Source organism: Festucalex cinctus, chromosome 2 (genome assembly GCF_051991245.1).
Source record: "Festucalex cinctus isolate MCC-2025b chromosome 2, RoL_Fcin_1.0, whole genome shotgun sequence".
Lineage (NCBI taxonomy): Eukaryota > Metazoa > Chordata > Actinopteri > Syngnathiformes > Syngnathidae > Festucalex > Festucalex cinctus.
The window spans coordinates 17,140,895-17,160,736 of NC_135412.1; the positions used below are offsets into that span (position 1 = coordinate 17,140,895).

Sequence of the window (19,842 nt, forward strand, 5' to 3'; positions counted from 1 at the left end):
CCTCGCCCATCTGTTCGGCTAATGGCTTTGCTGCCAACTGCCCTACCTGCCTGTTTTTCTCTCCAGATGTAACAACGAGAACGAGTGGTACCAGGTCCACGAAAACATCATCCGCAAGTCCAACACCAAATACTCCGCTCCCAGCACCAATTATGGTAAACAGATTTAATGTTGGTCTTCTGAATATGAGATCTCATCGCTGTGTTTTTGCTTCATATGGTTACATCTCCGCCATGTTTTTTTTTAAACCACAATGAATCATTCATAACTCCCTGCTTCACTAGTTCAACTTGTTACAACACTTTTTTTTTCAGACTGAGTACAAGTACTTATATTTATGTACTTGCTAATTCCAAGTACAATTACAGTGTTCCCTCATTTTCCGCTGGGGTTAGGTTCCAAAAAATACCTGCAATAAATGAAATCCGCAATGTAGTTGGCTTTATGTTTTACATTTATTATGAATGTTTTAAAACCCCTCACCACACAGTTTATACACTTTTCTCATTGAGGCATCTCACATTTCTCTCTTGTTTAAAGGCAGGGTCTTCCGTTTTCACTCAGGAAAATGCGCTATATAAATACAGGATGTATAGCCATGAATTCCTTCGCAATTGACACCTCTGGGCTTCTGTTAATGTGTGGTGGTGATTTTTTCCTAAACCCCCCAGCCTGTATTTTGCCATTTGTGTTTGTTTTGTCAACAGCGGGATGTTTCTGTGGAAAGCCAGTGTTTACACCCCTCCAGCCAATCACAGAGCAGGGTGTGGCGGGGGCGTGTCACAGACGAGGCCGGGCGGATTTGTCGGCTGCATGATGTCACTCCCGCGGCAACTTGACAGCACGCACAGATTTATTTATTTTTTTTCCCACTCAATCACTCACACGCAAGCTTGTGTGCTTTTTTTTCCCACTCACTCACACATGTGAGCTTGTGTGAGTGAAAAAAAAAAATCCGGTGTGCTGTCAAGTTGCCGCAGGAGTGACGTCATGCAGCCGACAAATTCGCCCAGCCCCGTCTGGCGACAGTGAGTGACACGCCCCCCGCCACCCCCCGCTATGCGATTGGCTGTAGGGGTAAACAACTGTCTGTCCACAGAAACGTCTCACAGTTGACAAAACAAACACAAAATGGCAAAATACAGGCTGGCGGGGTGGGGGTTTAGGAAAAAAATCACCACCACACATTAACAGAAGCCCAGAGGTGTAGATTGAGAAGGAGTTAATGGGTATACATCCTGTATTTATATAGTGCATTTTCCTGAGTGAAAACGGAAGACCCTGCCTGTAAACATTCTCAATGTTCAAACCTTCTTAAAGTTTATAAAATACATGCATTACTATTTTAAAAAATGCATGCACAATTGCACTCAAATCCACGTAACAGCGAGACCGCAAAAAGTGAAAAGTGTTATAGCGAGGGAACACTGTACCAGTTTTTCACCTGTGATGAAAATGTGCTTGGGTGTAATTATATGTTGTTCAAAAATACATAATTTTCTCAAACATGTTTCACTCAGATACGAGTACTAACTTGCTGCTTCTGCGTCCTGCCACACATACACCAAAATTTAATCTGTAGCACAAGGCTTTTCAGTTCTGCAGTGTCTCAGTCTAAACACCAGGGGCAGTGTGGTAAAGTAATACGTAAAGGTGTGAAGAGATGAAGAACATTCTGAAGTCTTTTAAGATGCCATGTTTGAGTGTGATAACTGCTGTGATATCTGCTTGTATTGTCGAGTCTGAGTGCAAGTTTTAAATTTATTATCATCCCATTAGTCCTCACTAAGGTGAAGACTAGATCCAAATTAAATTAATATATTTACATAACAAATAAACACAATTGGAAAGACAAGCCGTATCTACTGGAATTGGAATTGGTGCATCCATAAATTAAATTGTAACTCACCAACATGGCAAGAGAAGGAAAAGATCTCATTTTGGAAAATATATTATTTTGGTTGTTGAATAAAACTCAACTCAAAAAATGTTTGTGATACGAATTGTGTTGAGGTTTCACTGATGAAACGATATTTTTACCCCGTGAGTTATATTCCACTCGCTAGTTTTATCTGTCAACGTTAAGCACTAAATCTATTTATTGCTTGCGCGAGCAAAATGTTTTGGTTTATTGGAGAAACTTCCGTCTTGGGACTCTTTCACTAATATCATGTAACCACTAGCGACATTTGATTCCATTTGACTAATGAAACAGAGCCAGGCCATCACATGAGTGCACACAAATTTCCCCCAGCCTTCGCACAGCAACAAGGTTTTCACGAAACGTTTAGTTTACATTAACCTGGCAAAAACTGCAGAAAAAAGAACGGTTGTGTCTATGTGAGATTAAATGAAAGTTCAATTAATTTATGTTCATGCTTCATAGAGATGAAATGTATTGTTCCAGTTAGTTATTTTGTAACATCTGAATTTTCCCACTTAATATTATTGTCTAGTTTCTTTGATCAGAAAAATAAATCCGTATGTGTTAGCAATAGCATATATTTGGAGGTCTCCTTTTTATTATTATTTGACTCATATTCTAGAGTAGCAGTACTTTTACTTGAGTGCAATTTGTGGCTACTCTACCTAATGTACCGTATTTTCCGCACTATAAGGCACACCTCATTATAAGGCGCACATACAATGTATGACATATTTTCAAACGTTTTCCATATATAAGGCGCACCGCACTATAAGGCGCACCGCATTATAAGGTGCACCTTCAATGAATGACATATTTTACAAATTTTTCCATATATAAGGCGCTACAGTAGAGGCTGGGGTTACGTTATGCATCCATTAGATGGTGCTGCGCTAACGGGAATGTCAACAAAACAGTCAGATAGGTCAGTCAAACTTTATTAATAGATTACAAACCAGCTTTCTGACAACTCCATTCACTCCCAAAATGAATAAACAGCTGTTTTATTATTTTCTCTGAGGTAAAGTATTAGTATTAGCTAGCGATCCAAGATGGCGCGATCTTCTGCCAATCGTGCAGGGTCACCGATAGAATATTGACAGCGAGACCTGTTGCGGCTCAATACTAATCCATATATAAGGCGCACTGGATTATAAGGCGCATGGTCAGCTTTTGAAAAAATTGAAGGCTCTTAGGTGCGCTTTATAGTGCAGAAAATACGGTACCTTTTTTCCCACAGGTATCTAGATGAGACGCAGAATCTGTTGCTCTTTTAGTTCAAATTAAAAAGTTTAGTTATTATTAGTAGAAGAATTTAGTCATTCAGATCTCTTCGTGCGCTCGTAACGCTCATTTGGTAATTGGGCTGTAGGAAACAGATAAGCTCATCAATGCCGCTCGCTGGCCAACTTGCCTCTCACAGGAACATACGAATCACTCAAATCTGTCAATGTTTGTGGGCACTGCCAACAATTCTTTCCTTGCCTTATTGCAAGATATTTCTCAGCCCGCTTCGTCTCGTCTCGTTGCTCTCATCTCATGTGTCTGTCCACCCTTCTGTCTGTCATCTCCTCCCCCACATTCTGACTAATGTCCTTTAAATAACCCTCTGTCCTCCCTTCTCTGCCCCCCCCCCCTTTATCTCGCTTCCCTCCTTCTCACAACCCCACTTTGCTCTCAGGCCTCATCATTTCTCTACAGCTGTTGAGGGGCGAGCTGGAGCAGATCAGGCGGGAGAACCAGGCTGTGTTCAATCGAGCCCTGGCACTCACACGCAAACTGGGCTTTCCAGATGTCATCATGCCAGGTAAGGAGGCAAAGAGCAGTGGGGTGTACTGGTCACTCAGATTCATGCAGCGGGCTGGGGACCAGAAGAGGAGGAGGGCGGTGCAAGGTCGAAGATCAGTTTACACAGGATGCTGATGATAGAGGAGAGGGATGTGTACAGGATGAGGAGGGGGAAGGAAGCATTGTGAGTGAATTGAAACTGGAGCGGAGCGTACGCCATGATGTCAGTTTGAATTCTATGCCGACACAATCTTGGGACACACTTTTGAAACAATTATTTAATCGAGCAATAGACCCACCACACGTCCAGACTAAGGCATTTTGGGTAATTATCGCAACAGTCGGGCAAAAACATTTTCTGTTTTGCCATGCATGTACACAAAGCATTTATAAAAGCCTTTCTGGATGAGTATGGTGTGGATAAATTGAGTGCTCTGACGTTCCCTTTAGGGCAGGGGTGTCAAACTCATAATAGCTCAGGGGCCGCATGGAGGAAAATATATTACCAAGTGGGCCACATCGGTAAAATAACGGTATATAACTTAAAAACGATTACCGTCATTTATACGCAGATTTTCGTGGACCAGCCCAGATGTGTTAAATCAACCTCTTTTGCATATATATTGTTCCCAGAATGCATTGCGTGGCGCAGTTAATGATGTTCTAAGAACGCTAATCCTTGTCATATCCGTTTGTGTTAACAGTAATTGAATTTGTGTCGTATTTCATAAATTTATGTCGGTCTATGATTTAAAATAATAATAATAATAATTAAACAAACCATAACTTTAAGTTGTATGTAAAATAATGACATCCATGAAGATTCCCCCGTTGCAGTGCTCATCTGAGGACTGCTTGTGAAATTGCAAATTTTATATATTTTGATTGTGGCTGAGTACAATTTTAAAATTACAATTTTTTTTATTTATTTTTTTTAACTTTACAATATCATCTCGCGGGCCGGATTAAACCCCTTTGTGGGCCTGATCCGGCCCACGGGCCTTATGTTTGACACCCCTGCTTTAGGGTGACCAGATTTTCAAAAATAAAACCACAACTGCAGTTTCACACAAAATCAAATAAATAATATATCAGGAACAATTTACAATGAATTAATGGCTTGTCAATCTGGTGGTTGTGTTATTACTTTAGCTAATGCTAAATGCTATCTTGGTTGGCAATTCAACAGTGCTAAAAAATCAAGACACTCACCAAAGTCCAACCTTCTTTGCTCGGTCCCGGCAGCTATTGGAAGCTGGCTGCGCCATTTACCTCGCGTCAGTCTCACATTGTAACATTGGAAATATGCCGCCAGGAAAGCTTGTCTGGTGTTTAGTCTGACTGGCAATCGCAGCATTCCCATGATTCTTAAACACAGAAACAGGAAGTAGTTCTAGTTTTGGTATGACGTAAACACGCATGGTCGCAATCATATGCGAATGAGAACGTAAATGTGAATGTAAATATGAAGGAATTTAAGGAACAGTTAATTTGATTTTTAATGGGTTTATCATATGAATTGCTATGACAACTGTGACTACACATGGCCCAAACAATTGGCTTGCTGATTGGACTATTAAACTGGTCGAATAAACATGTTGTATATTTTAAACAAGGACATATAGCTGAGCTTAGCCTTTAGTCCGCTATTAATGCTATTGCTAACACATTCTGTCATGGGGGGCTGCAGGTGGAGGAGTGGAACCTTTGGTGCCGGTTGGCATGTGTTCGCTTCCCCGCCTGGGAGACCTTGTGTGTGTTTGTGTGAGTGTGTTTAACAAAAAAAATAAAAATAAATAACATTCTGTCATGGGCCACCTAAATATTAATAACGGTATTCAAACCATACTGCATTGGCAGTCCAAAGATTACAATTAATGCTTACAATTCACGTGGATGATTAATTGTAATATTTAATGTGTGTACCTTTTCGCTCATAGTATCATTTTGCTTTCCATTTTAATTCTCACAGGTGACATTCGCAACGACTTGTACTTGACCTTGGAACGGGGCGAGTTCGAGCGGGGTGGCAAGAGCGTCCAGAAGAACATCGAAGTGACGCTTTACGTCCTCTACGCCGACGGGGACACTCTCAAAGTATGGCTCGTGTTAAATGTGCATCATTCAGCAGATTTCCATTCCATCAGTCATGATGAGTACGTTAGTTCTCCCTCAGCATCCGCTCATTACTTGCTCTACGCCGCCTCATTCCTTTGCAGGACTGCATCAGCTTGGGCAGCGGGGAGCCAAACATGACTGACTATCGCTCCTTCGTCCTCTACCACAACAACAGCCCACGCTGGAGTGAGATGGTCAAACTCCCCATTCCCATAGATCGCTTCCGAGGCTCCCACCTACGCTTCGAGTTCAGACACTGCTCCAGTGAGTCCGTCTCTGTGGGCCGGCGGCGGCCGGCGCTCATTTCTTGGGCTTCATTAGGCCAGGGTGGTTTATGAAGCATGTCGCCGACATCTATGTTATTTCAGCCAAAGACAAAGGGGAGAAAAAACTTTTTGGCTTTGCTTTCACTCCACTAATGAGGGAGGATGGGACCACGCTGTCGGACGAGAGCCACGAGCTATACGTCTACAAGGTGAGATCCGGTCTAACGGCAAACAAAAGGGTCGTAGACAGTGCTGGAGTTATTCTACATTGTCATATAGGCTACCACAATGGAAAGATGAGAAACAAGGAAAACATTTTTAGTACATCTATTAGAATTCTGTTATATGCCTATTCGCCAAGTCACATTTTCATTTGCAAAGGTATTTTTTTTCAAGTCATAGCAACAACAACAACAACAACCATTTTTGACGGATTTTGCAATGCCCACAGAATATTGTGTTCTATTGCTATAAAAACATGGAACCAAAAGAAAGATTAGAGTCTCTTCTTTCATCAGGACAAAAAAAAAGTATATTTCTGTTTCCAGTAATTAGCATTAGAATATAGCTAAGTTTTATCATTATTCACAAATCTGTATAGAATTGTGGGGAAGTCAGCTTGTTTTCAACATGGCCCTGGTTGATCTCTTATACTCTGCTGCCACCTGCTGGCATTTTTTGCAATTGCTACCATTGCTTCACCCGTTCTCTGCAGTTTAGAGGCTGCAGCAAAGCCTTCTGTATGCTCTCGCAATAAAAAACAAAAAACAACAACAACAAAAAAACGTATAAAGACACCTTTGGGACACTTAATACATTTAAAAGAGAACTTATTTATACGTTTTTGAAAACAAATGATTTATTGAGTTTTGGGAACGAACATGTTGTACACCGCCACTGCCTCAGTGTTTGTCTAGGTGAGCGTTTTCCCTTTTGAAAGCCTTTTGTCTATCTGTCTGTCTGTCTACTGCAGTGTGATGAGAGTGCCACCTTCAGTAACCAGGGCCTGTATCTCAGCCTGCCCTGCTGCAAAGAGGACTTCAACAGTTGTCCCAACCTGCCGACTAATCTGCCTTTCCAGCGGAGCCCGAAAGAGACCTTTTGGGTTTCCACCATACTCTGCTCCACTAAACTCACACAGAATGGTAACCAATGGTAACCTTAAATATGATGTGATGTATGACACAGTTTTATAGTTTGATTTGGTTGTGTCCTGCTTTTAGTGGACCTATTGGCCCTTCTGAATTGGAAGACCCATCCAGACCGGGTTCTGGACATCCTTGGTCGACTGCGTCAGATCAGTGGAGAGGAGATTGTCAAGGTCAGTGCTGTCAAATATATTCATTACCTCCTAAAGTCATAAGCAATTTGGCCAATGTAAAGCATTAATTGGGTTTGACACACATTTTCAAAGGTATTAACCTTCGGCAGCTGTGGCATTTCGTCAATTCGGCAAAATTAAAAGTATGACTTCGCTAATTGTACACCTCATGATTAAAAAGGGAGCGAATTAGACACAGTCGACTAATTGGACTCGGCTGCATCATTTTTCTTTGTCAAAGCAGGAGCCCGATTGATATTAGAGATGTGACTTAAGATGTTTGAGGCGAATGAAGTCAAAGCTTAATTGTCAGCCGACCTTCTTTAATGGATTCATCTCCTATTTCCAATCAACAACCTCACAATACATTAGACAAAGCGGTCAAAGGCATTTTAGCGCTGTACAAGTATTCGTCATTGCTTAGCCATTTTTGCCATTGTATTAATTTGAAAGACGTCCAAAGATTTTTAACTGGATTGGCATTCAATGAGCTTTATTACCTATACACACTTGCTATATACACTACTGATTAATAGTTTGTGTTCAGATTTACTGCTGAAATGAAAAATGTGGACTACCCAGAAACAGCGTCATGCCAATTCAATAAAGAAGAAAAAAAATGATTCAAATTCATTCCATCAGTTACATATGGAAATAAAATACAATATACAGTGCACAAGTAGGCATCTCTTGTATCTTTATATTGTTGCAAACCCTTCTCCATGTACAGAATAGATTATGCGAACATTTGATCTTTTTTGTCCCTACAGTTCCTTCGAGATGTCCTGGACACACTCTTCTGTCTTTTAGATGACAACACTGATAAATATGGACCTCTGGTTTTCCAGTCTCTGGTAGGACAATTACAACAGCACAATAGCAATGTTATAATTTTACAATTGTTTATATTTACCATAAGGTAAGGAGCTAATAGATAATTGTGTCATCGACGTTCATGTGTTTCAGGTATTCATTATCAACTTGCTCAGGGACAGCCGTTTCTACCACTTCCGCCCTGTCATGGACTCTTACATCCAAAACCACTTTGCTGGAGCTTTGGCATACAAGTACAGAAACAGTTGCTACCTCCTCTCTAATAAGCCTGTTATCAGAGCAAAGTTGACAATATGTTTATAAAAAATGTGATTGCAGGGAGCTTATTCGATGCCTGAAGTGGTACATGGACCGCTCGGCTGAGGTCGTTCGACAAGACCACATCCAAGAAGCCATGAGGGTAAAGATCAATGACAGCGAATGAGTTAAAAAACAAACAAACAAACAAACAAACAAACAAACAAGTAGATGCCCACCTATCATTCGTTTTGTAAAATTTGTCCCTTGATTGTAAGGCCAGCCAGTCACAAGCCTGTTGCAACGGTGCTACTTGTCAAAACTCTAGCAACCTAGCATGTTGCGTTATTAGCCTCCACTTTGTCTACTCTAAATTTCATTTTAAAAAGAGTAAAAAAAATGATTAGGAGACCAAGTAAGCCAAGTATTTCCATATAGAGTGAAAATGCACTACTCTGCACGAATCGCGCAGCCTTTTCCTTACAGAGATAGCGCCACACAAGATGCGAGTGCGACACATTTTGAGGGAATGAGAGGAGCCGCTTTGATTGGCAATGAATGCGGTGGGCTGTGTTCATGCCTACAACGAAATTACCAACACCTGCTCTAACCCACCTCCGCGCAGATGTAGACCGTGCGCTGTGCCGGAATTTGCACCGGGAATCATTCTGGGCTGCCATGGCCTGAATTGATTATTGAAGTCAGAAATGGTCAAAGCAAATGACTTGATAAGGAGTAATGCGATGCCTCAGGATGTGAGCTTTCTGCTGAAAAAAGATCAAACGTGGATAAGATATTGTCAAGTGCACAGTGTCAGGTCAAGTTTATTTATATAGCCCTTAATCACAAAAGAGTCTCATATATGCACAGTTGACAAACACTAACACTATCCCTTGATCGCAACCCTCACAGGAGGATAAGGGAAAAAAAATGACGGTATATATATCCGTGCAAATATAAGAAACCATGTGCAGGACTTCCATAGATTGATGTTTTTAATTAGTACAAGAGGACTTTTTCCCTTTGCAGTGTTACAGTTGCTATAGCAAGATTTGAAAGTAGCCTCACTTCAGTAATACGTGAAGATTCCACGAAACTCATTTACGTGATTCTCAAATTCAGAGAGATCTAGCTTCAACAAAATACCGCTAACAACACTAAGCTAGCATTAGCATTTTAAACAAATCCAAGTTGACTGCTGTGTTGCAAGACTTATTCATAAATGTATTGTTATTAAAGCAATTACTTAATTTTATCAGTGTAAAGTTGTATTTTTTAACTTGGCTGTCAAGCAGGAATTTTTGCTTGTCTTGTGTTTCTCCATCTCTGAAATCAACTCTCTGTTGTTGATTCTCAACTATGCTTCTGTTTGCTCGTCTTCCTGTTGTATGCCCTGTTGGGGGCAAATGGGCTTGTTTACAGGGTTATAGCACTCCAACATATTGTAGATGCTATTAAACGTTAGCATTAAGCTAGCAGACTGAAGGCCGATATACAGTATGTGGGTGTTCTAAGGCACAAATTGTAATACTCTTTGGTGTTAATGTTTAATCTCAAGTGGGAGTGGCATTAAACAGCTTGAAGCTTTTTTTTTTCATTTATTTTTTTAAAGTTTTGTATGAGGAGACTAAAAAGAAAAAAAGGAAAGGGATAACTATATTCGGGTGGAAGGACAGTCAAGGACCAACATGGGCCCGGCTTTCACTCGCTGGCGTGAACCAAAAAGAGAAAAAAAACAACAAAACAAAACAAAAAGAACAAAAAGAAAAAAAAAAAAACACACAATGCCTCATTGGAAATGTGGTCTTCCTTCAAATATATAACAATACCGCTTTTGTCCATATGGTGCCGCCATAATGAACGTAAACTGAAAGTTCCTTAGTGTTGCTTTAAGTCAAGACACAAGTGAGACATATCTTCTTTTAACTTCCTCCCTCAGGCTCTGGAGTACCTGTTCAAGTTCATCGTCCAGTCTAGAATTCTGTACGCACGGGCCACCTGCGGAATGGAGGAGGAGCAGTTCCGAGCGAGCATCCAGGAGCTCTTTCAGTCCATCCGCTTTGTGCTGAGCCTGGACAGCCGCAGCTCCGAGAACCTGGTCTTCACGCAGGTCTGAATGAAGACCGGCTTCGCTGTCCATGTGCAGATGTTACCTTGTCTTTGGAAGTCTTATTTATCTTTGTTTTACATTTTTTTTCATTTGTTCTTTCACTCACAGTTTATATTTACGTTCATCATGTATTCATTTTTGTGCCATGTTTATTTATTGTTTGTAAAATTGTTTTCTGTTTCATTTTGTGCATTGTCCTATTTTGCCCCTCGCTTGGCTTGATCTTGATCTTGGAGGGGTGTGATCCGCTGCATGTCTCTGTGGTAACGCTCCAGGTCTGTCGTCAATCTCAGTAAGTCACAACATTATGCGTTGGTCCCAGTGACCTGCCGTTGAGCTTTATCTTCGGCAGCCGTTCTCCTGTTTTAACCCAAAAGAGCGGAATAAACATGAAGTGACGGCTTCTCTTCGACAACCTTCGTTCAGAATATGAATAACTGAACTTCTTTCGGGCTGTTGAGTTGTTGAGTTTTTTTCTAACGTGTTTAAACTTCGTCCTTGTTTTTGTTCACCTCGCAGGCGGCTCTATTGAACAGCTTCCCCGATATCTTTGATGAGCTGCTGCAGATGTTCACAGTTCAGGAGGTGGCCGAATACGTCCGCGGAACCCTCGGAAGTATGCCCAGCACTGTTGACATTGGCCAGTCAATGGATGTTGTCAAACTGCAGTCGATTGCTCGCACTGTTGAAAGCCGCCTTTTCTTCTTTCCTGGTGAGAATTTGTCTTTAAAAAAAATCACAATGATGATGTCATAGCCCAATGTAAATCTGTGTACTTGAATCTACGGTAGAGCGTTTGTCCATCCATCCTCTTTCTCTGGTGCTTCCTTCAGAGTCTCGAAGCATTTTGCTTCCAGTCGTTCTGCACCACATTCACTTGCACTTGCGCCAGCAGAGGGAGCTACTGATCTGTTCTGGGATCCTTGGCAGCATCTTTTCCATCATCAAAAGCAGCTCTATGGTATAGTGCATTGTCGCAAACAACACGGCTTTCCTTTTCAGTCAAACTGAGCAGTTGTAGTCCATCTGAGTTGTCTCGACAGTGGTTCTCCAACCTTTTACGCAAAGTATCACCTCAGAAAATACTTGCTCTTCAAGTCCTATTCAACGTGACCTTAACACTGCTGGATGTATTCAAATACATCTTAAAAGTTATCTAAATATTCTACTTGAATAATCCCTGAAAGTTACTTAAATACTTTTAAATATATTTAATTACTTTTACAAGTAATTTAATCCAAGATGATCTCGAGTACTCCCTAAAAGTTAATATAAATACTCTTAAATCGATGAAATACTCCCCAAAAGTTACCTAAATACTCTTACATTTGTGAAATACTCCCTTTGACTTGATTTAAAGTTGCGTATATACTCAGTTGTACTCATATACTTCTTGAAAGTTAGCTAAATGCTCATAAATATGAACTCTTTTACTGCCACACGTTATCAAAAAACAAAAAACTCCCGCGGTGTCAGCCGATTTCGAGCATTTTAACAAATATTGTGTGATCTTACTACATAAACATGTTGGGGGACCACACGAAAGATCACATTCCATTCTTTCATCAGAAAAAGAAAGTATGTTTCTACCTTATTCCGTTCTTTAGTAATCACCATTTAAAAGGTTTGAGTGACATTGAGCGAAAATTGCAAAGGAGAAAAACAAGCTTTTAAAAAAAAAAAAAAAAAAAAAATACCAACAATGACTTTGAAACTAATATTTTTTTGTTTAGTGACGCTCTGTGAATTATAAGTTTAATGTGGCAAAGGCTTTGATCATTCACGTCATCCTTGAAAACGTTTGATTCATCAGATTCTGTCATGTTTCATTGTAATTCCATACACCGGCAGCCCATTGAAAAGAGATACAATGGTGCCATCTGCTGGCCATAGTTTGTGGCTGTTTTTGATTCTACAACCCGTTGACCAGGCAGCGCTGCATTTAGACGTTGCACTGCGCACTGATAAAGAAAAAAATAAAGAAAAAATTGTTGACGTCATTTAACGTTTATGGTGGAACAAATCGTGATTTTACTAATCATTAAACTTTTTTGGCGGTTAAAGTGTTAATATCGGAAAATTGTACTGATGATATGATTCAAAATGTACTGCATAAAAACAATATTACTGTAATAGGTGATTAATTGCAAATGTATTGTTTGTCAAACACAACTGAACTGTACTTAAGAAAAAATGTGCTGTTCTAGATTAAAAAACAAACGTTGAAGCCACTTTAACATTATGCACAATTTGTAGGTTTAATCAAGTAATTTGAGCCTGCTTACGTTCAGTGGTCCTCGTACCACACTTTGACAATCACTGTAATATTTGGCGGTGTATTTTCCGATTGCATGCAAATGAATTTGTAACTGGCCGGCTCTCAGGAGTCGTCTGTTCAGGAGGAAGTGGAGATGATGGTGGAGAGCCTCTTGGACGTGTTGCTCCAGACTCTGCTGTCAATCCTGAGCAAGTCTCACTCTGTGGAGACTTCCAGAGGACAACGCTGCCCACAGTGCACCGCCGAGATTACGGTAAGTGCAATCAACTCTTCTCATGTGTGAACAAACGCATTTATGTGTGCATTTCATTAACCTTTCCAAACTTTGATGTGCCATTTTCTCTCATCTAGGGGGAGTACGTGTCCTGTCTTCTTTCGCTGCTCCGACAGATGACAGAGATCCACTTTCACCATCTACTCAACAACTTCCATAGCAAGGAGGAGCTCAAAGTGGGAAAACCCGATTAAGAATTTGTAACTTATTTCCCCCTGAAACATGCTTGCCTGATCCCTAAACGACATTATTATTCCATATATTGGTGTGAAGGAGTTCCTGTTAAAGATCTTCTGCGTGTTCCGCAACCTGATGAAGCTGACAATCTTTCCTCGAGATTGGAGTGTCATGAGACTTCTAACCAGTCAGTGAGTCTGACTTCTTCTTTTGTGACGTGCAGTCATTGTGCCCGTTGATGGTTCAGGGACACAAGCTGCCATTAGATCAGACTCTCTTCAAATTACCCTCTTGTGAAGGTTACACTTGTCCCTGTCATCTATTTTTGGTCGCTACCTTTTTTGGGAGCTGACAGTGACAAGCTTGCTTTTGTTTTCCCGCAGCATCATCGTCGTGACAACGCAGCTTCTTTCCCCGGCGCTGCACAAGAACTTTTCCGAGGCCGATTTCGATTTCAAGGTGTGTCTGTGTAAATACACGAAACATCTGATGAATTTCTATGACCTGCATGGTCTTTCTTTTCCATCGTTAGGTATGGAACTCCTTTTTCAGCCTGACCGTGTTGTACATCAACCAGCCCAGTCTGCAGCTGGAGGCACTTGGGCCTGCCAAAAGAAAGAAAGTTCTGGACAAGTAAGCAACTACCATGTCGTTTTTCAGCCTTTCCATACTGTTTGCTATACTTTGGTGAATCAGGCTAATTCATACTTTCTGCGTGAATATTGTCCACAAAGGACCCCTCTGCAGTCGACCCGCCATTTTTACGAGTTGCTGACTTAACGTATGAAGACCATGCGTGTGCCCAAGAAATGAAAACATCATCCTACTTTGCCTCATGCTTGTGTGAAGAGATCCGTTGGTATCCCCATCTTTATAATTTCGAATTAAAGGGATACAGTGTAACCTTCTTAACAGACCCAGAACCAACAGAGTCCGGATTTAACGGACATCAAATAGTTTCCAGTCCATTCAAAATGCCCTCTTTGTTCTGTAACTATTAAAGTTAATTTCAGTATTGGCTGTCATTGGCAGAGAGCAGCGACTGATCCGTGCATTTACCACGGTTACGAATCTTGCAGACATGACTACCTGGTGGCCATGTTCGGGGGGGCAACTGTCCTTCCATCCATTCTTCCATTTTCTTGACCTCTTACTCCTCACAAGGGTCACTGGGGGTGCTGGAGCCTATCCCAGCTGGCTTTGGGCAGTAGGCGGGGGACACCCTGAACTGGTCGCCAGCCAATCGCAGGGCACACAGAGACAAACGACCCTCCACGCTCACAAGCACACGTAGGGACAATTTCGGAGCGCCCAATTCACCTGCCATGCATGTCTTTGGAATGTGGGAGGAGTCCGGAGTACGCGGAGAAGACCCACGCGGGCACGGGGAGAACATGCAAACTCCACCCAGGAAGGCCGAAGCCTGGACTCGAACCTGCATCCTCAGTACTGGGAGGCGGACATGCTAACCACTCATCTACCGTGTCGCCCGGCAACTGTCCCATCAAAGTTAATGGGAAGTTTTTACTCTGTTGGCTATCTTTAGGCCATGAAAACAAGTACAGGGAGTCCTCGAGTTACGTCGGAGTTCCGTTCCTACGCTAGCGATGTAACCCGAATTTCGACTTAAGTTGAATTTCCCCATTAAAGTCAATATTTACATCAAAATAATTTGCATTAAAAAAAATGTAAAATACATTAAAATAATAAAATGCTGTACTTACCATTACTGCTTAGAGGTGGATGGAAAAGAAGAGGGGGAGGCTGATGTGTAAAAAAAAAGAGGGTGAAAAAGCCAAAGATACTCCCACAAGCACAAGCGCTAGCACTAGCTAAGGGCCAAATAGCGGACGAAGGGAAAACTGCGAGCTATATGGTGGATGAGGAGCCAAAATGGCGAACCGGGCGTAACTGTTGTAAAGTTGAAACGCCTTAAGTCAAGTGTGCCTTAACTCGAGGACACCCTGGACTTAAATTTAACAATCGGTTTTACACAAAGTGCGAGCATCAGCAACAATGTCCACAGGATTAGCGCGCTGACATATTTTGCTGTTTGCATGTTCACTCTGCTTGCACCTCATTTTTAAAAACGTGGGATATGTTAAAATGCATTTGAACATCATAACATCTACTTGACATCTCTCTCTCCTTGAAGTAATCTCAGAAAATGGGCACATCTCAAGACAAGATCTGATGAAATTGACTCGTATGTTGATGATGTTCTAATCATCTCTTTGTGCAGGTATGGAGATATGAGAGTACTGATGGCGTATGAGCTCTTTAGCATGTGGCAGAAATTAGGTTCGACTCGCACTGTACCCATCATAAATAGCTCAAATTTACACCATATGACGTATGACGGGGTTTTGTTTGTTCATTTAGGTGACAACAAACCGCACTTCATCCCTGGAATGATGGGCCCCTTTCTGGGAGTCACCCTGGTCCCTCAGACTGAAGTTCGAAACATCATGATTCCAATTTTCCATGACATGATGGACTGGGAGCAGAGGAAAAATGGAAACTTCAAACAGGTCACCATGACATTTCGTTGGTGCACTTGTCTACTCGTAAAAAAACGAAACAAATGCAGACAATTTGCCTGATTGCGCCTGTGTTGTGCGTAGGTGGAAGCGGAACTGATGGATAAGCTGGACAGCATGGTGTCGGATGGCAAAGGCGACGATAATCACAGAGAGCTCTTCAGCCTTTTGTGAGTGTTAAAATTGCTTTGACATTTTAGAGGTTCTTGCGTTTAAAAGGTCGTCCAACAACAGATCCATATTTAGTTTTTTATATGTTTCGTGTACTGTCACCCACGCTACCTGTTTCTTATGGATCAGAATTTAGTGGTTAGGCCGGGGATAGACCGATTATGGGCCTTTTTATGGCTTTTGTTTTTTTTTTGTTTTTTTACAAATCTGAAGACCGATAAAGCTGGTATCTCACTGAGCGGCGAATGCTTGCGAATGTAGCAACTTTGGGTTTTTGTAAAATGCTACAAAGATGTTCACAGTTTTTCTTATTGCAAAGACATTTTGAGCATGTTCTGACAGTTTTTGTATGTCTAGGAAAAACTTCAACTTGTTAAAAAGTTGTTTTAAAAAAAACATGCTTAATATTCATATTAGAAACTGAAATGGTTGTCAAATATGAATTTAATGTCTTTGTATAACACAAAAATTGGTGTTGTTTTAATAAGCTGCCAGTTGTGTAGTTCTGGTATATGTTGTTATAAGTAGGAAATTATATTTACAATAAAAAAAAATATTAAAAAAAACTATAATCAGTTACATTACATCTACACATCGATAACATTAAAGCACTGTTTATCCATCCATCCATTTTCTTGACCGCTTATTCCTCACAAGGGGGCGCGGGGTTGCTGGAGCCTATCCCAGCTGGCTTTGGGAAGTAGGCGGGGTACACCCTGGATTGGTTGCCAGCCAATCACAGAAACACTGTTTAATCAACACTAAATAAAAAAAACATCTAGTTACCTTTTTTTTTTTTTTTTTAAACATATTTTATTTTACATTACAAGGATCACAAAATGACTATTTGTCATTGAGGACTCCCAAATCATTGCCAGGGCAAATTCCTCTCTTTCCTCCACTGTGCAGGAAATAAGAATGTTGCAAAAATGAGGACCGCAGTTGCTGTTGGTGCTATTTGGTTAAAAAAATCTTTCTTAAAATGGTTTGAAAAGTATCTAAATACAGCAACAATATCTGTAAGGTGGCAACATTTAAGAAGATGGATGGATGGATGATGAAAACTAGTGAATTGAAATGTAAAGAGAAATAGAATGTAATTATTTTTCTTTTTGTGTGTTTTATCCTAGGACCCAGTTGTTTGGACCTTACCCGAGGTGAGTTCCAGAACTTGCCACTGAATTATGAGATCTGCTTGCAGCTTCACTCAGGTCATGTGACCGTTGTTTGTGTTCAGTCTCCTGGAGAAGATTGAGCAGGAGACCTGGAGAGAGACGGGAATCTCATTTGTCACTTCAGTCACCAGACTTGTGGAACGGCTGCTGGATTACAGGTCTGAAACAGTCAGAGGCACTACATGTGTAACAATATTGGGACACCCGGTCATAACAAAACCCGGCAAAAAAAATTAAGAAACGACAGCATTGAACTTTTTTTTGGGGGGAGCGGACTATTTGTGCCTGAATGTGTCCCCTTGAGGGTTTTTTTTAATACTGATTAAATGTAAAAAGAAAAAAAAACATGGTGGGTGTCTGTGGGACTTTTGTGCACGAATCCTGGCGATCATTTGTTCCAATTGTGATGCAAAGTCATGTCTTAGGATTTGAGTCTCTTCTTGTATAAATAATTAATAACGCAATTTGTTTTTGCTTGTTTAGGGACTGCATGAAAGGAGATGAAGTCGAGAATAAGAAAATGGGCGGCTCTGTCAACTTTATGGTGAGACATCATCATTTTAATTACATCAACAGTCGTTTTAAAATGACCTTTCTCAACTCAAACCCAGAACTTCTACAAATCGGAGGTCAACAAGGAGGATATGTACATCCGTTACATCCACAAGCTGTGTGACTTGCATCTCCAAGCAGAAGACTTCACAGGTATTGCAAAGACAAACTCAATTTATGCGAGATTTTTGGGGCAGATTTGCAAAGGAAAATGGAATTTCAGTTTGAATTTGTTGACACAGAAAATCTCTGGGCTTGCATAAAAGGAATATATATATATATATATATATATATATATTAGGGGTGTGAATTGCCTAGTACCTGACGATTCGATTCGTATCACGATTCACAGGTCACGATTCGATTCGATACCGATTAATCCCGATACGAATTTATAAGTCGATTGTTGCGATTTTTTTCATTCAAATTTAGAAAATACTAATCAGTAAGCTTGTAGAGTGTAAGATTTATATGAAAATGTATTATTTATTTATCTGAAATTTCAGTCTTATAGAGGTTGTAATCTGTTTCATGTTTGAACAGCATTAAAATAAAATATTAAGGCTTAATGTTCCGTTCATATAACATTCTTCCATGCTCAAGGTGTGAATCCTAAAAAAAAAAAAAAAAAAAATCGATTCTGCCGATTATTGAATCGATTCGAGAATCGCGCGATGTAGTATCGCGATATATCGCCGAATCGATTTTTTTTTAGCACCCCTAATATATATACATATATATTATTTTTTTAATTTAGTATCAGTTTATAAATATGTATTATTGTGAACCGGAAGTCAGAAGAGGTTGTCGGTAAATCTAAATATAATTGACTTAAGTGTGTCTTTAAACAATGCAAAATGTATTTAAATGTGTAATGAAAATGATTTCATCACGTTCATCAAACAGGCAAAAATTATTCAGACTGATGGCACAAGATTTGTGTGTTTAAATTTCTGTGAGCTAATACAAATAAATGAATAAACAAATAAATAAAGAAATAAGGTGGCGTGTATTGTATTACACAATAAATGTACTACATATAAGAAAGTACTGCAAAGGGGACATACCGGTAGTGTAACAGATTTAATTTCATCTGTGAGGTTGAACTTTGCTCTTTTGGTCATTTATTCCGCAAAAGACAGTTGCTACGCTCCAGGCGGCTTCTGACATCTGTTCACAAAAATGTCTGCAAGGTACCAGCACGCTCTGGTGGCCAGACTGTCCAAACTCTCCGACATGTCGTTATTGTGTCACCGCAGATACGACATTTTCTTTACACTTTGTTCCTGAACTGTGTATCGTTGCTGACAGAGGCCGCGTTCACCCTGCTACTGTACTGGGAGCTGCTCCACTGGGAGGACCGGCCCCTGAGGGATTTCCTCCACTACCCCTGCCAGAGCGAGTGGCAACGCAAGGAGAACCTGAGTCGAAAAATCCTTCACTACTTCAACAAGGGCAAGGTAAGGAAATTCCTTTCTCACATGTACCCGCCTCAATAATGACGAGAGACGACTAGACGACAAGAATTGGAATTTCCTTGTGTGTGTTCCTGCAGTGTTGGGAATATGGCATCTCTCTGTGTCGGGAGTTGGCTTTCCAGTATGAGACGTTATATGACTACCAGAGCCTCAGCTGGATACGGGTAAGTCAAGTCTGTGTGCTTGCCGATTGCGCGCTCTTTGCCAAACAAGCTTTTCAGCTGCTAACGATCGCGCGTGATTTTGCCATGTTTCATCCCGTGTGTCAGAAAATGGAGGCAGCCTACTATGACAACATTATTGAGCAGCAGCGGATCGAGCCCGAGTTTTTCCGAATGGGCTTCTATGGCAGGAAGTTTCCCTTCTTCCTCAGGGTAAGATGAGAGGATGTCAAAAAAAGTCGTTTGGGAAGGACAAAAAGTGTGTGCTGGATATTAGATGGAAATCAGGGATGTCCTCAGTCTGGCCCAGGGGCCATCTGCATCTTGCTGCTTGTTTTTATTGTTCTCTTGCATATTCTAATGATGCAATTAAACATGGCCTTCATCAAAAGTAGGGATGTAACGATAAGGGCAATATCGTGATATTAAAACTTCCAT

General features: G+C 40.8%; 1 protein-coding gene across 4 annotated transcripts in view; it reads left to right on the top strand.

Annotated features, from left to right (window-relative positions):
- dock3 (dedicator of cytokinesis 3) overlaps positions 1 to 19,842 on the top strand; it is a 74,122-nt gene that overhangs the window by 37,878 nt on the left and 16,402 nt on the right. For 2 of the 4 annotated variants that reach the window (XM_077513416.1, XM_077513417.1), the window contains exons 13-41: positions 67 to 155; positions 3,606 to 3,731; positions 5,685 to 5,809; positions 5,932 to 6,094; positions 6,199 to 6,305; positions 7,070 to 7,241; positions 7,320 to 7,417; positions 8,188 to 8,271; positions 8,384 to 8,484; positions 8,570 to 8,651; positions 10,428 to 10,598; positions 10,835 to 10,873; positions 11,118 to 11,310; positions 11,432 to 11,559; positions 12,983 to 13,129; positions 13,228 to 13,326; positions 13,424 to 13,518; positions 13,711 to 13,786; positions 13,860 to 13,960; positions 15,570 to 15,628; positions 15,710 to 15,858; positions 15,952 to 16,037; positions 17,169 to 17,195; positions 17,276 to 17,371; positions 17,697 to 17,757; positions 17,825 to 17,918; positions 19,077 to 19,225; positions 19,321 to 19,407; positions 19,513 to 19,617. In XM_077513416.1, coding sequence (XP_077369542.1) covers positions 67 to 155; positions 3,606 to 3,731; positions 5,685 to 5,809; positions 5,932 to 6,094; positions 6,199 to 6,305; positions 7,070 to 7,241; positions 7,320 to 7,417; positions 8,188 to 8,271; positions 8,384 to 8,484; positions 8,570 to 8,651; positions 10,428 to 10,598; positions 10,835 to 10,873; positions 11,118 to 11,310; positions 11,432 to 11,559; positions 12,983 to 13,129; positions 13,228 to 13,326; positions 13,424 to 13,518; positions 13,711 to 13,786; positions 13,860 to 13,960; positions 15,570 to 15,628; positions 15,710 to 15,858; positions 15,952 to 16,037; positions 17,169 to 17,195; positions 17,276 to 17,371; positions 17,697 to 17,757; positions 17,825 to 17,918; positions 19,077 to 19,225; positions 19,321 to 19,407; positions 19,513 to 19,617 — 3,109 coding nt within the window. The remainder of the gene's footprint in view (positions 1 to 66; positions 156 to 3,605; positions 3,732 to 5,684; positions 5,810 to 5,931; positions 6,095 to 6,198; positions 6,306 to 7,069; positions 7,242 to 7,319; positions 7,418 to 8,187; positions 8,272 to 8,383; positions 8,485 to 8,569; positions 8,652 to 10,427; positions 10,599 to 10,834; positions 10,874 to 11,117; positions 11,311 to 11,431; positions 11,560 to 12,982; positions 13,130 to 13,227; positions 13,327 to 13,423; positions 13,519 to 13,710; positions 13,787 to 13,859; positions 13,961 to 15,569; positions 15,629 to 15,709; positions 15,859 to 15,951; positions 16,038 to 17,168; positions 17,196 to 17,275; positions 17,372 to 17,696; positions 17,758 to 17,824; positions 17,919 to 19,076; positions 19,226 to 19,320; positions 19,408 to 19,512; positions 19,618 to 19,842) is intronic. The other 2 variants (XM_077513415.1, XM_077513418.1) reach the window with 1 other exon arrangement.